The sequence below is a fragment of the Opisthocomus hoazin genome, chromosome 1 (genome assembly GCF_030867145.1).
Source record: "Opisthocomus hoazin isolate bOpiHoa1 chromosome 1, bOpiHoa1.hap1, whole genome shotgun sequence".
Taxonomy (NCBI): Eukaryota; Metazoa; Chordata; class Aves; order Opisthocomiformes; family Opisthocomidae; genus Opisthocomus; species Opisthocomus hoazin.
In genome coordinates this window covers 141387548-141404834 of record NC_134414.1, presented here as the reverse complement: position 1 = coordinate 141404834, position 17287 = coordinate 141387548, and the positions used below count along the sequence as shown (strand labels likewise).

The following is a 17287-nucleotide window of genomic DNA, read 5'->3' as shown; positions in this document are numbered from 1 at the left end:
ACTCCATGACTATTAACTGTGGAGACCTCCAGCTGGGGCCAGCATTTTTTCAGTTCTCCTAGTACCGATACCTTTCTCTTGAGAGCTCCTCTGAGCCCCAGGCACAGCTCAGCTCCTGCTCCACTGAGTTTTCTTGGCCTTGGGTGATGCTGGAGGCCAAAGGCCACCAGGGCATGAAAATGTCTGCCTGTGAAGGACAGTGAGGAGGCGTCAGTCTGACAGGAGGAGGGAAGTGGAATGGAGCAGGCAACACATCTACCCTGAAGAACTGGCGGCGGGCTTTCATGAAAAAAGAGCAGGCAGCAAGACACAGTTTCTGTGTCCTAGCTGCAAAATTGACTGAAGGAACTGGGGCTGTTTAGTCTGGAGAAGAGGAGGCTGAGCGGGGACCTTATTGCTCTCTACAACTACCTGAAAGGAGGTTGTGGTGAGACAGGTTGTTGGTCTCTTCTCCCAGATAACCAGCGACAGGACAAGAGGCAATGGCCTCAAGTTGCATCAGGGGAGGTTCAGATTGGGTATTAGGAAAAACTTCTTTCCTGGAAGAGTGGTGAGGCATTGGAACAGGCTGCCCAGGGAGGTGGTGGAGTCACCATCGCTGGAGGTGTTTAAAAAACATGTAGATGTGGCACTTCAGGATATGATTTAGTAGGTATGGTGGTGTTGGGCTGATGGTTGGACTTGATGATCTTAGAGGTCTCTTCCAACCTATGATAAGCAAGGCTGGCTCAAGCGTAGGCAGGACACAAGGTTCACCAGCCACACAAGGGCAACTGTTAGACAGTGGTGAGGACAGCGTATGGCTCCTTAAAGTTGCACTGTAATAATAGGTTTTTTGGAGGGGCTTTGCTTGTTGCTTCTCACCAGCACAACGTACAGAGAGGAACGAAGGACCCTTTCCTCAAGCTAAGAGCGCGCAGCTTTTATCCTTCATCTGTTGGCACTGAAACTTCGGTATTCAAAAAACAAGAAAAAATCAACAGCCCTCTGTCCCCTGGCCGAAAAAAAACCCAAAAAAGCTTTGCTTGGTCCAGTGTTACTGAAATCCCTGGTTATCTGACTCAGGGCTGTGCTGTCCTAGGGACTGGAGGCTGTATCCTGGAAAGAGACTTGGGGGACAGAAGACAGTCGAGAAAGTGTGCGATGGGCAGTGCTGGGAAAAAGCCGTGTCTGTGAGTGCTGCTGCTCCACGCTAGGCTTGAACGAGCAGCTCTGGAGCTGGGCAGCAAACAGAGGCTGTGTGCTGGAGGATGGGCAGAATGGTCCTGAGGGGATGAGGGAGAGCATCCTGGCAGTGCTGCACTCCCTGGGCGAGAGGCATCTCCTTGTTCTGCAGCTGGGTAGCCAGTGCTGTGCAGGGTCCTCCTCTGGCCAGCAACAGGACAGCAGACATGGCTGTGTCAAAACACGAAGGTGACTGTGTTCATCTTTGCTTTCTCATTGATGATAGCAAACACTGATGTTTCAGAATGTGTTTTGCACATGACCTGCTTGGGCCTTTCCAAAGCTGCGAACTAATTCAGAATTTGAAGTCGGTATTTTGAAAGGCACAACACCTACATCTGATATTCCAAGAATCTCAGAGGTAGAATGTCCATTTTTAATAGCGATTAAGGTCACGTGCTGCCTGAAGAAAGTTGTCTTGATAGAGACTCTTTCAGTTTCCCAAGTGTACTACCTGAACATTGATGACACCAAACTGGGAGGAGTGGTGGATACACCGGAAAGCTGTGTTGCCATTCAGCGAGACCTGGACAGTCTGGAAAGTTGGGCAGAGAGGAACCTAATGAGGTTCAACAAAGGCAAATGCAGGGTCCTGCACCTGGGAGGAACAACCCCACGCATCTGTACAGGCTTGGGGCGGACCTGCTGGAGAGCAGCTCTGCGGAGAGGGACCTGGGTGTGCTGGTGGACGACAGGTTGACCATGAGCCAGCAGTGTGCCCTGGCTGCCAAGAAGGCCAATGGAATCCTGGAGTGTATCAAGAGGAGTGTGGCCAGCAGGTCGAGGGAGGTTCTCCTCTCCCTCTACTCTGCCCTGGTGAGGCCCCATCTGGAGTGCTGTGTCCAGTTCTGGGCTCCCCAGTTCAAGAGAGATGATGAGCTACTGGAGAGAGTCCAGTGGAGGGCTACGAGGATGATGAGGGGACTGGAGCATCTCTCCTATGAGGGAAGGCTGAGGGAGCTGGGCTTGTTCAGCCTGAAGAAGAGAAGGCTGCGAGGGGACCTTATAAATGCTTATAAATATCTGAAGGGTGGGTGTCAGGAGGATGGGGCCAGACTCTTTTCAGTGGTGCCCAGTGACAGGACAAGGGGCAATGGGCACAAACTGAAGCAGAGGAAGTTCCGTCTGAACATGAGGAAGAACTTCTTCCCTCTGAGGGTGACGGAGCACTGGAACAGGCTGCCCAGGGAGGTTGTGGAGTCTCCTTCTCTTGACATATTCAAGGCCTGTCTTGACAAGGTCCTGTGCAGCCTGCAGTGGGTGACCCTTCTTCAGCAGGGGGGTTGGACTGGATGACCCATAGAGGTCCCTTCCAACCCCTGACATTCTGTGTGATAAGTGGCTGGCAAAGCTGCAGCATGAGCTGTTGGCTAAGGGCTTTTATTTTAAGTTAGGGGAAAAGGAAATTCAAAAGTCCACATGTTTTTGACGTGAGACAAAGCCAGAGCGAAAATTGGCCTACAATGTCTTATTTTTCACTTCCCCCCCTATATTTTTCTCATTAAAGTTCAGTCCCATCCTATTACATGAGGAAAACAAAAAAGTCCTCCACCATGTTGAATTTCACCTTGCCTAATTTTTCAGTTGCTCAGAGGGCAGAGATGGTGAATCGTCCTGTATCAGGGGATTGTTGGTGTATCAGCGGTGCAGTGGTTGTACTGCCATCCAGTTCTCGGATGTCATGAGTCTTAAAAAACTGAAGTATCCTCACACACAAGTCATGTACTTCAGATATCACACTCTTCTTTTATATATTCCTTCTGGAAAAATAAATCTTCAGACAACAAAATCAGAGGCAGACAGAAGGAGAAGGATGTAATGCTGGGACTTTATATGAAAATTTTCCCCATGTGACAATTGATGCTGTGGAATTACAAAGTATTGGTTTTTCTATTGTTCTTTACGGGTAGTTGGTAGTTAAAGATATGAAAATACTGTTCAAGCTAAATATATATTATTTTCTTTCTGGGCTTTTGATGCTAGGTGCCCTTGACTTTTACTTTGTGTAGTGGCAACACTGAAACTGTGGATGTGGAAACTCCTAGACTGAAGGTACAGAATCCAGACCCGAACCCTTTCTAATTTTGAAGTCTATGAATTTGATCTTTGGATGTAGCCCATTAAAAGAAAGCGGCATGAGCTATGAAACTGGATCTAAACATGCGTCTGTGCTTGGGATTTGGTGGTTCTTGAGGTGTTTTGAAGAACTGCCTTTTGGATTCATAGCCAACAGTGCCTCTTTTGTTTTGTAGCCTGTGTGGCCGCAGCATGTCAATAACGTGTTGCTGTGGAATGTGAGGCATTTCCTCACTTGCATTAGCAGTCTCGGAGCGAGGAATGAATATCTCAATTGTCTTTCTAATCAGTGGACCTAAGCAAAATGTATGAGAAAGTAACGTATTGATTTCTCAGACTCTCTAAGGTGAGTAGTTGAAGGCATTTACTAAACAGCTAACCAGTGAAACGTGGACAGCCTAAGGTGAAGTGTATCTGTGGGGTTTTTTTGCAAGCCGCCATTTGTCCTCGGATTGCTTGTAAGTAAAAAGTGAAAGTGAGTGCGAAGAGTGTTAGTAGACAGGCATCCACATCACAGGGCTGCTTTGCAGGTAAGGTACTGCTGCCCTGGCTGTGGTCTCATCCAGCGACCACACAGCTCCTTTCCTCATCGCAAAACAACGTAACCGTCTCCTGCTGTGTTTTTAAAATTCCTTTCAATTAAAATGAAAAAAAGAGCTGCTGGATAGAAGCAGAGATAAGCAACCAGGATGATTTCAATACTGGAGACCAAAATAAATGGCTTGTTGTGTAGTTGGCTATGAATCCAAGCCATAAACCTTGACTTGGAGACCTTGGGTGTCTGGATAAGCTGTTTGCTGTGTATACCTCTCTGTCAAAGTGTCTGAAGGATGCTTATCTTGTCGAGGCTTAGCTTTTGCATCGTGATGAGTGTGATTAATAGATTTTAAGGCAAAGTGCAGAACGCGACTAAGCTGGTTGGTAATAAAATTTTTTGTGTGATTTGAGGTAGGTTTTTCTCAGATACAAACAGAAGGAATTGGAAGGACTTTCGTGCTTTGTGCTCTTAAAATGCTTTAAAGTCTTCTCTATTGCTTGATACCTTTTATCTCAAGACATTTCTTACGTACTGTGGGATAGGCTTTCAGAGTGTGCTTCCACTCATTTTTATCAGTTAAAGGAAATAAATAATGTCTGTTGTATAATAAAGAAATAATGAAATTCAGGGAACAAAGAAGGGATCTAGAGTTAAGGAATAAAGGGACATTTGTTGCTTTTTTGTGGTCCTGTGTGATATGAGAACAGTATTGCTTTGATGTCATTGACTAGAGTTCAGCAAATTCAAGAAGAGATTTATTTATGTATTTAAAAATACATAAACATTATCAGTTTAAGTAAGCCTTTGCCAACCTGTGGGAGGGCTTTATCCATAATAATGTTTATCCTTGTCACACAGTTGAGCGTTGGGCTCTTGGAGGGTGCTGAGCCTGCAGGCTGGTGGGGCCCTGAGCCTGGCCCCACGGGGCTCCTGCTTTGGGGATGGTGCTCCTCGTAGTCATCCTCCTGATATGGAGGACTTGTCCGTGGAAGGACCAGCCAGGGGACATGCCTAGTCTCAATGAGCCTCCTTGCTTCAGCCTGTGTGCAATGGCCGTCCAGCCATTGCGGGGTGAGAGAGCCCGGTTGGGTGCCTGCTGGGAGGAGCTGCTGGGGAGGTGTCCCCAAGCAGAGGTGACTGCCTCCATGCAACGGCCAGGGCCTCTCCTCCGGGAAGGGGGACAATAACTGGATTACGCAGCTCAAAGCATGTTTGGGACCTAACTAGTGTCCTGTCCCTGCCTCATGCTAAATATGTCTCTATATTGTTCCCATTAATGTTTCCAGCATTTCCTAATTTTACTTTTAAATTTCATTCGTTCTTCTCTTGCAAAACACCAGAGCAATATATTCAACAAGGACCCATTTTCTTTTTTAGTTTCTTCTTTCAGGCCTGGAAGGTATGAAACTGAGTTGTCTTTTATGCTAAAAGAAATGTTAATGACTCCTAGTGTAAATTGGTTGAATATATTCACTATTAAGTGTTAAAATGCTACTAACTGGTGGCACTGTATCTGAGTATCTTCAGACATCCCATGAGGAATTGTGCCAGAGCTTTATACTGAATTCATCTGAAGCCCATTGTATTTGTGATTGAAATGTATTTTGCAAAGAAGTCTCTGTGTGTTCATTTCTCTTCTGGCCAGCCAGAAACAGCGCAAATAGATGTGGTAATGTGTCTGAAATGCATTCATCTTCATGAAACAGAACCTTGCCTTGTAAAAATGAATTGCTTAGGATGTGTTGTTTCAGTGTTGTGAGGCAGGAGAGGCAAATCCAGAAGATGCTTTAGACCTCTCGCAGTCATCTCGTGCTTAGGACCGAGAATGCAGGGACATTAATTTTGACAGCAAAGTGAAATGTGGGGTCTTACTTTTGCTGTGGAACAGGTTCTCTCCCTCCACCTTCCCCATAAGAAATGACTGCAGTTTGTTGGCTTTTTGGTTGTATTTTTGTGGTAGACTGCTCAGGGGTAACAGCCTGCTCTTGGGGGTCCTTTTTTTACTCTCTGCAGCTGTCAGAAACATGGCTGAATTGAGATTTTTCATTCCTGTGTATCAGAATTTCCTGATTTAATGAGTGTTGTGTAGGAATGGGAGAGCTGGGAGACTCAAGTCATCCATCTCATTGCATCAGATCGTAAAAATAATCTGTAGCTGGTGCTTTCTTTCCAAATGCTGAGCGTTTGCAGAGCACGTGCACGAAGAGGAAGGCGAGCGGGACAAAAGGCCAGCCCTTGCGCTTCCCCGGAGGGGCTGCACGTGGGGCATGGTGTGTCCCTTTGGCCTTCAGACCTGCTAGCAGGCAGCTGATTCTCCTCTGCTCTGCAAACCTCTGGGTTGTAAAGTGCGGTGTGTTTTGCAGGTGGACGTCCAGAATGAGAACACCTCAAAATAAAAACAAAATAAGCTTGAAGATGTTGACCCTGGATGCCTGTGTGTGTGTTGTTTGATCTAGGAAGGAGAGAGCCTCTGGGTGGTGAAACTCAAATTTCCTACGTATGTAAAATGTTTAGGCTTTTTTTTTTTTTCTCTGAAGTCTGCCATCTCAATTAAATATCTGATTTTCAAATCCATAGTCAGGCAGCTTTCCCGATTGCATCCAGCAGACTGCAGTTCCCATTCACAAAGCCCCTTGTTTTCTTCTAGCTTTCCTTGGATTTCTTTGCAGGGCAGTGTTTTGTTTTCTCTGTAAGCCGTTTGGAATACATCTTCACTAGCACTGTAGCCGGAGGGTTTGTGTGTCATTCAAAAATAAAAATAAAAAATCTCCACCTACTGAAAAGTGAACAGCACAGCCCTAGCAACCGGCTGGTGTGTTCGAACCAGAGGAAGGGACATTAAACAAGTAAGACCAAGCAATGTCTCTCTGTGACAGCCAGGGATGCGGTAGAAATGCCAGCTAATGATAAGGTTAATCGTACCTGATAGTGGAGATAGCTGCGTTTCTATTTTATTTTGATTTTTTTTAATGGTGGATTGTAAATACAGCCTTGATGAAGCGATGCTGCTTCTTGTCAGCATGAGCAAGGAAGGTATTCAGCTGGGAACTGTAACAGGGGGATTTGCCTCTGTAAAAACAACCCCCCACCCCGTCTTGCACTGATTGTACGCATGCAGGAAGGTAAGTGGCGTCATTTTCTTGAAAAGCAAGAGAAAACTTATTTTAAATGGTCCATCAGACAGGGTGCTGTCAGTACTTTCCTCCCAGGTGTGTTCTCGATGGCATTATGCCAGGGGTGGCTTTCGTTCATCTGCCTCTCTCTCTACTGTGTGCACCTTGGTTTCTCGTTCATCTGCCGTGTCATAAATCCATCCATGTTAAAATGATGATTTTCTCTTCCCACCCCCCACCCCCTTTCTGCTTTTGTGGATGAGAGGAATTTAAACTGCTTGACATCATCTGAAATATTAACTATTCCTTAGTTTCCTGAGGAGCTCCATTGTGCTTCTCTGAGATTGATTTTCATTCGTGTTACTTCACTGCGTGGTTTTCCTTAGTCACTGCCCAAAGCCTTGAGTTTTCTCTTAGGTTTTATTTCTGTTATACCAAAGCAAAGAGTGAAGAAAGGAGCATACATATTGGGAAAGCTCAGCTGTGTTAGTGGTCAGCCCAGGCTTCTCTCAGAGTTTGTGGAGTCGGAGGCAGTCTAGGTGCCCTGCAGTAGGGCAGGGATTAATCCGCTGGTGTTCCAGTATTGTCTTCTTTCCTATAATCCACAAAGGGTTGCTGATTTATGGCTGCTGTCTAATAACTGCATTTCTTTGACTCCCTCTGCACCTTCCCTTTCCACCCTCTTCTTCCTGCGGTTTGTTGTCTTTTCTTCTTTCATACAGTTTGGTTCTTTGGTCCGTTGGTGTATGAGGTGTTTGATTTCCTCCCTGCCCATCCGCTCCCTGCGTGCCAGTGATGGTGACCAAACAATATAAGAGATTCCTTGCCCTTACCGGGGAAGCATGCTTCCAATATTATTCTTCTGTCACAGCAGTTTTACTTCCCAATGTCTGGATGTGCTGCACTGTGCTGGGAGGGGGGCCAGAGCAGGATGTGCTGTCCCAGGCTACTTTTCAATGACTACTCGGAGAAGTAAATAACCGGGGAAATGGGATTTTGTTGCGTCATCTCCAGCTGTTCTGCTCAGGGACTTTTTGTTCTTTTTTTATTTCACCTCTCTAAGTTTCTGAGCTGTAGGCTCGGTTAGGCTGTGAACAGATGCTCCATGAGTGGTGGAAGGGTTTCTGGAGATCAGTGTGTTTGCACGGTCTTGCTTCACTAAATTTTATCTGAAGATATGCTCTTAGCAGCACAGCTCCTTTTGCAGTGGCAGTGGAGCAAGCACTGTGCAGGCTGACACGTCTCTTTCCTTGGAGCTAGGACCAGGTAACAGTGGGGTAGATGCTGGAGGTCTCCTGGATGCTGTTGGTGCCACTGTCTGCCGCTGGTGCTCTCATCAGTAGAGCTGTCTTAGGGGTTTTTGGCAACCATGGACAAAACCTGTGTTTAGGAAAAGCAAGGAGTGCTTTTTTTGGAAGTGTGAGGGGTGATTCTGCCTGGATGAAGTGCAAGAGAGGTGATTTTTCTGTGCCTATGAGCCATGGCTTTATTATGCGAGTGTAAATTAGCAGTTCCTTGCCCCCAGTTAATGTCTTTCCTAGACAGAAGGTGAGAAACAAGGGGTGCGCTGCGAATGGATGTGATTAGGGAGCACTCTGTCCCTTAGTGCATTTTTCGCCTGCAGTAGGCTTTTCCGAGGTAGCCTCCTCAGTACCATGTTTAATGCCTGATCATGAGCTGCACAGAGCTCACTGATGGGCGAGGTAGGAAAGCACCTCTGGAGGTCTCCAGCCCACCTTCTGCCCAAAGCAGAAATGCACAGGGCGGGCTGCTCTGAGCAAGGTCCAGTCCGGCTGTGAGTAGCTCCAAGGATGGAGAACCCAGAAGGGCAGCTCTTTCCAGTGCCTGCCATCCTCACAGTAAAGAAGGCTTGCTTTTTATTTTTGTAGTGAAGACTTTTTTTTCCTTCTTTTAATGCTCAAGTGGGATTTCCCATGTTTTAGTGTGTTCCCATTGCCTCTTGTCATGTCACTGGGCGCCATTGAGAAGTCTGGCTCCGTCTTCTTTATTCCCCCCGTGAGGTGTTTATGCACATTGGGAAGATTGTGGGCACTCCTGACTCCCAAACATTAATTAGCTGTTGCAGGTTTGTGGGTGCTTTGCTGGTTTGTTGGTCCTTTTCTAGTTAGAGCTGTGAGGAATCAGTGTTTTGCCGGGGGCAGCAGCAGCCATGGTGTGTCTCTGTGTGCTCTTTGCCTTCAGAGGGAAATCCAGTGCAGGTCGTTCACACTCCACATTCATAGACACCCATATTTGAGCAGGGCCTGATTATCAGAGCCAGCAAATGCTGAAGGAGAAAACCCAAGACTGTCTTCAGTGTTGTCCAAGTGAATGCTGCATTTTCTGCTCATTTTTATCAGGTGTAGAGGCACCAGACCAAATGTCTTGTAGGATCTGCATGTTGTGGCAGGAATTGTACTGCTTGAAATTTAATATTTACATCGTGTTTATAATTGGGGGCTTCTCCCTGAAGGTTGGAAGTCTTCAGTTACCATGCTACTGCATTTTTTAAGGTTTGCAACACACTAACTTACAGATATTTTGACTTTTAATAGTTCTCATGGCTTTTCTGATGCTGGCAACTAAATAATAAAGCAAAACAGTTGCCAAAAGCGCAGTAGTCTTTGTGCTGTCATTCAAAGGTTACCGTAGGGTTTAGACCTACTTCATGTAATAAAAGATTTCCTATGGAAGATGAAATGTTTGTTGGCATTTTAAGGATAATATTTCAGCAAAGCTAGCTGTCAGCTTCCAATAAGAGCTGCTTCCCAGCTGGGTCAAACCAGTAAGTTGACTCATAGGAGGGAGAATTCAGTTTATAGCATGAATTTTTGTTTTGCTTTGGTTTTTAGTAGACTGTTTTCCAGGACTTATGCCAGAGATATGATGAACAACTTTCTTAATTGCTTATGTTGGGGCAAATGTCAGCAGCGGTGCGGCCTAATACAAAAACCAAATGGCAGGGTATGCAAAAGGTTAAAGCGAGTTTTCCTTCCTGGTGTTTGTTTAGCTTTGTTCCCTAACTGTATTTGTAGCAGAAGTGGTCTCGTGTGTCCTAGATTAAAGCCACAGCAATCCGGGCTATTTTGGTGTCTCGTGTGTCCATTGTGCTGGGGTGGAGGGATGGGGTGCGCCTCTGACCTCCGCAGCTCCTCTTCAGCAAAGTACCGCAGTACGTGCTTAGCTGGTTCATCACGGTTTCAGGTCTACAGGTGACGCGTCGGGCAGGTTTGCTTTTCCATACTGCTGGAAATACTCCTCTGGGGAGCACTTCTGGCTTCCAGAAGTTTGAGGGTAAGATCAGATTGCATCTTTACCATGCCAGTCTCTGTTAAGCAGAGAGCAGCATCTTCAGAGGGACAGGCTGTGCATACTTACCATGTCCAGTGAGCCATGGGCATCTGAGATATCCTGCCTGTAGACAAACAGCTGCATGCAGGGTCTTCTAGATTATCAGACAGCTACAAATCTTGGGCAAATGGTCAGACTTCTCTTTTTCTAGACTAGCAAATTCTTGGGGAGAAAAAATACAGAAGATAGACACATGGTTTATTGCTGAGTTGCAGCTTCCTTTTAGTGATAGAAGGCCTGTGTCTTCTATGCAAGCTAACCTGAAGCGCCACGTGAGATTTCCGAGGTGCTCTGTGGGATGCCCCTTCAGTGGCATGGACCTACAGGCAGAGCAGGCCACAGGCTGACCAATGGTACGAACTGGGTCATTAGGCTGGTGCTTTGATTCTTTGATACTGGTTCATGCCTGGTGGTGAACACCTCCAGGTCTTATTGTGGTCAGCAGATGGCCCCAGTCTTCCTACTGGTCCGGCGATGGTGGTGTCTGAATTCAGAGAACATGCAGTGAAATTAAATTCTCTTTTGCAGATTAAATTGCAGACTTGAGGCTCTGGATCCAACTCATACTATCGGTGTATGTACACTCCTTATGGTGTAGCTGGTGATCATTCCTGAGAGAAGATGATGAGTGATGCAAGTGACATGCTCGCTGCGGCTCTGGAGCAGATGGATGGCATTATAGCAGGTAAACTCTTGGCGAACCCTTATTCATTGAGCTGTTTTGGTCCCTCCTTTGTCGTACCTGGAGGGCAGAGTTTAAGGCTGAGAAGGGCAATGTGGTGGTAATTGTATTTGATGTCTTCCATTATAGTTTAGAGATTACAAATAAATGGGAGTGGAGGGATTGCACAGACCCTCACACACAGACACAGCTTACACGGATTGTAGTTTTTCTCCTACCCTCTATCAAAATGTTGCTCAGCATGGCTGAGCAATGCAGTTCAACTGGTGCACCCAGCACCATGAAAGCCAAGGAGAAGGCATGTTTCAAACCACGAAGAGTGTGTTTAAAGAGCTGCTGCAAGACAGGATGAGTAAGTTTACCTAATACTGCCTACTCTGAACTTCCCTCAACTCTGAAGAGTTAAAATATGAATTGGATTTTCCTTTTTTAAAAACTGGAATGCTTTGAGTCCAAACATTTGGTTTGGACCTGCCTTGAACATTAGAGTTTTTTGTGTGTACCTATAAGCTGTAAGTGGACCAAGGAGAGGCATTGCAAAGTGTACAATCTCTGGTTTTAAGTTGAGTCTAGTGAGTTAGAAAACAGCATAAGTACACAACACAGAGGAGCAAAGCAGCAAGAAGTTAATAGTTTAATCCTTTTCCAGCAGAGCTATGCAAACAGCTACCCAAACTGAAAAAATATTCCGCAAGGATAGCAACACAGTTAAAAAGTCTTTAATAGTTCCACTTAAAATAATTTCCCTTAGGGAAAAAAATAATCATACAGTGCATGCTTTGTTTGCACGATGACTTTTCTCTGCTGTTTTCCTAAAGATATTAAGGACACATAGCAGAAACACATGTAAAGTGGATTCAGTTGGATCATAATGATCTCTCAAAATACGTATAAGCTGTGACTTTAATGATTTCCATAAGTAGATACTGGTGTTTGGATCCAATCGTGTCTGTGTTTCCAAGAGCCTAAGTTGGTTATGGCAGGATGAGGTTTAATATAAAAATAACATGTTATGTTGGGATGTTTAAGTCACCACAGACTTGATTTACCCACGTGTCTGAACAGACCTATAAAGTAATAAAATAAAGGGATATCAACTCCTGTGCTGTTGTGGGGATTTTTCTCTATTTTTTTTCAAAGGGAATTAGCAGAGTACTTGCATTTTTGTGGCTTGTCAGATGAGATGTATGAAAGTTTGTGGAAGTGCATATATGGCAGATTGCTGTAGTTTCCAAAAGTCGGCAGTACAAATGATGCTCTGTCATGAACATGTCTCATTGTGCTGATGCATTACAGTATTAAGGTCTCAAATCAGTGTGCTGCAATTATAGTCGGAATTATCTAGGATGACTTAAATCAACCTTAACCCTGAATTCATAGTTTCCTTTCTTACTTAATACATAGCAACTTTTAATTTAGGTCAAATATATACTAGGTCATATATATACTGTGAGTTTATGGAAAGAAGAGATTTTTCTCTTTATTAACATGCAGATGACAGAGCTGCCATGTCAAACTGCTGGGTTTAAAATTTATTCTTGTGTAGAATTTATTTGGTCTTTTTATTTATCTGCATATTTTTCTTTATTCTTTTAAAAAAATTCCAGTGCCTTGGAGCAGCATAACATATTACAAAATCACAGAATGTTAGGGGTTGGAAGGGACCTCCGTGGGTCATATAGTCTGACCCCCCTGCTGGAGCAGGGTCACCCAGAGCAGGCTGCACAGGACCTTGTCCAGGCGGGTCTTGAATATCTCCAGAGAAGGAGACTCCACAGCCTCCCTGGGCAGCCTGTTCCAGTGCTCCGTCACCCTCAAGAGTGAAGAAGTTCTTCCTCATGTTCAGACGGAACTTCCTCTGCTTCACTTTGTGCCCATTGCCCCTTGTCCTGTCACTGGGCACCACTGAAAAGAGTCTGGCCCCATCCTCCTGACACCCACCCTTCAGATATTTATAAGCATTTAAAAGGTCCCCTCTCAGCCTTCTCTTCTTCAGGCTGAACAAGCACAGCTCCCTCAGCCTTCCCTCATAGGAGAGATGCTCCAGTCCCCTCATCATCGTCGTAGTCCTCCACTGGACTTTCTCCAGTAGCTCCTCATCTTTGTTGAACTGGGGAGCCCAGAACTGGACACAGTACTCCAGATGGGGCCTCACTAGGGCAGAGTAGAGGGGAAGGAGAACCTCCCTCGACCTGCTGGCCACACTCCTCTTGATGCACCCCAGGATCCCATTGGCCTTCTTGGCAGCCAGGGCACACTGCTGGCTCATGGTCAGCCTGTCGTCCACCAGCACACCCAGATCCCTCTCCACAGAGCTGCTCTCCAGCAGGTCCATCCCACGCCTGTACTGATGCATGGGGTTTTTCCTTGCCAGGTGCAGGACCCTGCACTTGCCCTTGTTGAATTTCATCAGGTTATATTCCTACATGAAAAAGGCAGAGCACAGTTTCCCTTGGACTCCATCACTTGAGTCATGCGATCCCTACGGGGTGACTCAAAGCGTTAGAAGAGCCTGTTCTACCCACAGGACTTTCTGCCTCCGATACATCCCGGGGAGCAAGAGCCCAGCCCGTGCCTCGAACCCATGGGCACAGTTGTGGCATGCATGTCCTCTGTCGGATCAGTCCACCCCCTTCTGCTGGAGCTGCCCTCCACGTAGCACACCAGCAGCAGCTTGTCCCGCTCCAAACCGCTGCGTGGCACGGGCAGAATCCAGCCCCAGCACGGAGTTCGGTTCAGATAAATGCCCGCCGGGAGCAAACGCCGGCCAGCGTTTCTCAGCCATCCCATGTGTCCCACCCGCTTGCCTCGTGCCTGACCCCGCGCTATTTTGCTCCCTCCAGGTTCAAAGGCGCTGGAGTACTCCAATGGCATCTTCGACTGCCAGTCCCCCACCTCACCCTTCATGGGGAGCCTGCGGGCGCTGCACCTGGTGGAGGACTTGCGGGGCTTGCTGGAGATGATGGAAGCAGATGAGAGAGAGGGGCTGCGCTGCCAGGTCCCCGACTCGACGGCGGAAGCTCTGATCGAATGGCTCCAGAGTCAAGTGGTATGATCTCATCGTGTTCCACCTGTAACGCCCTGGGTTTTGTGTGTTAGCTAGCCCACCTCAGGCAGCAGGGATGTGTTTTATGCAGGGCATTTAATAGTTTTAGAGCAGGTTTGAAGCAACCAAAGGGATGAGATTTTGGTTTGGAGATGCTGCTAAGGGGCCTCAGAAAAGCTGTAGCTCAGATACCTTGTGCAGTGCGTTGGCCTCTGCTGTTTTTTGATGTACCCCCATGCCTCATTTTAGGGAGCAAATTTTGGTAATGGGAGTTTCATCTCAGCGGTTTCGGTAGGACATTTTTGTAGGAATCAGACATTTAAGTAGGAGGGGGAAAGCTGTTTTCAGTATGAACTTTTCACTAAAAAGCATTTTTGGCATCATATTTTCTACAGAGACCAATGTTGTTACTGAGCTTCCTTACCTGGTTTATAACAGGAGTGGTATAAGCTCAGCATCCATTTAACCTGGAAATCAAACCAATTTTTTATTTTCTGTGTTTGTGAACCTACCAGTTTTTGTCACTTTTGCTTTAAAAACACACCAAACTATACCTGAAAGACTACTCTTTCCCCAACCTTCGATTTTCCGAAAAAATAAAATCCTGCTCAAGTGGAGGCTACCTGAAGACTATATTGGCAAATAAAATGTTCTGCTAATCAGAAGGTGAGTTGCATGGCATCACCTTCAAAGAACCCACTGGTTTTACCTCCAGGTGCCCTGTGACAGATGACTTCCTAGCAGGGCCAAATAGGGGTCCTTCTCCTCATGGTCCGTGGCAGGGTTTGCGCTGTGGTGGTGTGGGTGTGCGCAGGTTTTGGGGAAGCATCAGTCAAGTCTTATTTCTAGAGGCCGTGCTTCAGGGTTGAAGTCAGCGTGTAGCTGCAGCAACAGCAGCAGCAGGCATGCATTTCTGCAGATTTTTCCAAATCTGTACTGCAGCAGTGTCCGGGTCCTCCCATCTGACACCTGGCGTTGGCCGAGGTAGTGCTTTGCTGCTGAAATGGGGATGCCAGAACTGATGGAGGCTGGGTCTGATGCAGGACGGGCCACTGTGGTGGCCATCGAGCCGTGGCCGGTGCGGGTGCCTTGGCGTGCCATCGAGCCATGGCCGGCGGCAGGCAGCCTGGCGTGCCATCGAGCTGCATGTGGGCTGTGCGCAGCGCTGCAGAAAGGGACAGGAATGTGGGCCAGCGTGGCCGAGCTCTGATGGAGCGGGTTGAAGGGAGAGCTTTTTTCATTTTCTTCACTTTGAACGACTCATTTGAGAATGCCTGAAACTTAATGAGGGACGTGGGAGTCTTGCCACTGCCTCCAGTGGGATTTGGGTCTCGCCCCCGCTGTCAAAGCGTGGCAGCCGACGCTGAGATCAGGAGGAGGAGACAGGAGCGACATTTGAGGCAGATCTTTAAAACACACAGAGTTCCTGCTGACATCAGCGTTTCCTTCCTGCGTAACGTACAGCAGTGAACATCACTTTAACTAGACTCTGCTCTGTGTGGAGCGTCAGGGGACATAACAGGTTTCATGCAAGTAGGGCCTTTATACATAAAAAAATGTTCATATGCCAAATAAACAACCTCAGAAAATTAGCTGCTTCCCATGGTGCGCGTAGACATCAGTAGCCCATGCTTAGTGATGCTGATCCACCACGGGTTGTTCTGGAGTAAAGAGGCCCAGTGGTGTGGCTGGAGGCTGAAGTGCCCGTTTATTATTAGTTATACAGTATTATTGTTATTTATATAATTATAATAATTATTATATAATTACATATATTATTATTTAGATTATTTAGATTAATGAGGTGACGGCCAGTCACTGGCCCTTGTAGTGGCAAATGTGTGATTTAGGGATGCCTGGCTGTTAGGGTCTGGACCGAGGTCCTTCAGACCTGCGTGGCGTGGATTGCTGCATGGCAGTGAGACAGTAATGGTTTTCATTGCAGCCATGGGCCAAACCTGGGCAAGGAAGGGCTCTGTTGTGCCATTCAGCTTAGCACCTCCTGAGCGCTGGAGAAGATGTGCAGGGGTTGTGTGTACAAAAGATTGCGGAACATAGCTATTCCATCTGTGCTTCTCCTCAGTCTGCCTCAAATTATTCCCCTGTACTGTCTTGCATCTGTAATGCCCCTCGTAGGAAAGACTGAACGTTACACTTCGTACTGTGCTGCAAGAATGGGATTTGCAGGTGCCACCAGTGTCACCAGTCCCTGTCTGAGCAGGAAGGAGTGATGTGAAGTACCTGGATGATTTGCAGAAAGGCCCATCCTTACCGAGGAAGGGAAGACAGCTCCTTGGTTTGAAATAGGTTTAATCCTCCATGCATAAAGAAGTTGCGTTTGACCAGGCTATTCCAAGCTGCTGGAGCTGGTGGTGCGTGACATCCCCTCCGAAGCTGTAAGCAAGTCTCTCGTGTCTCAGAGGAAAACAAAAATAGTGTTCGCTGCTGCCAAACAGTGTGTCACAAGAGAAAAATCCTCTCCTGGCCCCTGCAGGGAAACTGCTGATGCCCTAGTTGGGAAAAGGGTCTGACAGCAGTCTCCCAAAGTTGCTCAATTCTGTAAAATGGGGCAGAGCATTCAGTTTTGCCGTGCCAGAATTGGCTGCCCCGTGTCCCTGTACCACTTCTTAGTGACTGCTTCCTTTCTGCTCCTCTCAATGTGTTAGAGAATCACGGAATCACAGAATGTTAGGGGTTGGAAGGGACCTCCGTGGGTCATATAGTCCAACCCCCCTGCCAAAGCAGGATCACCTACAGCAGGCTGCACAGGACCTTGTCCAGGCGGGTCTTGAATATCTCCAGAGAAGGAGACCCCACAACCTCCCTGGGCAGCCTGTTCCAGTGCTTCCATCACCCTCAGAGGGAAGAAGTTCTTCCTCATGTTCAGCTGGAACTTCCTCTGCTTCAGCTTGTGCCCATTGCCCCTTGTCCTGTCACTGGGCACCACTGAAAAGAGTCTGGCCCTGTCCTCCTGACACCCACCCTTCAGATATTTATGAGCATTTAAAAGGTCCCCTCTCAGCCTTCTCCAGGCTGAACAAGCCCAGCTCCCTCAGCCTTTCCCTCACAGGACAGATGCTCCAGTCCCCTCATCATCCTCGTAGCCCTCCGCTACTCTCCAGTAGCTCCTCATCTTTCTCAAACTGGGGAGCCCAGAACTGGACACAGTACTCCAGATGGGGCCTCACCAGGGCAGAGCAGAGGGGAAGGAGAACCTCCCTCGACCTGCTGGCCACACTCCTCTTGATGCACCCCAG

The 17287-nt window shown here is 47.0% G+C and overlaps 1 protein-coding gene across 11 annotated transcripts in view; it reads left to right on the top strand.

The window, feature by feature from the left end:
• The window catches only part of PPFIBP1 (PPFIB scaffold protein 1), a 121292-nt gene that overhangs the window by 53084 nt on the left and 50921 nt on the right, over window positions 1-17287 (top strand). For 7 of the 11 annotated variants that reach the window (XM_075439166.1, XM_075439155.1, XM_075439144.1 and 4 more), the window contains exons 3-4: window positions 10831-10987; window positions 13828-14033. In XM_075439166.1, coding sequence (XP_075295281.1) covers window positions 10924-10987; window positions 13828-14033 — 270 coding nt within the window. In that variant the 5' untranslated portion in view covers window positions 10831-10923. Of the gene's footprint in view, window positions 1-6614; window positions 6961-10830; window positions 10988-13827; window positions 14034-17287 lie in introns of those variants that run through there. The other 4 variants (XM_075439206.1, XM_075439197.1, XM_075439112.1 and 1 more) reach the window with 2 other exon arrangements.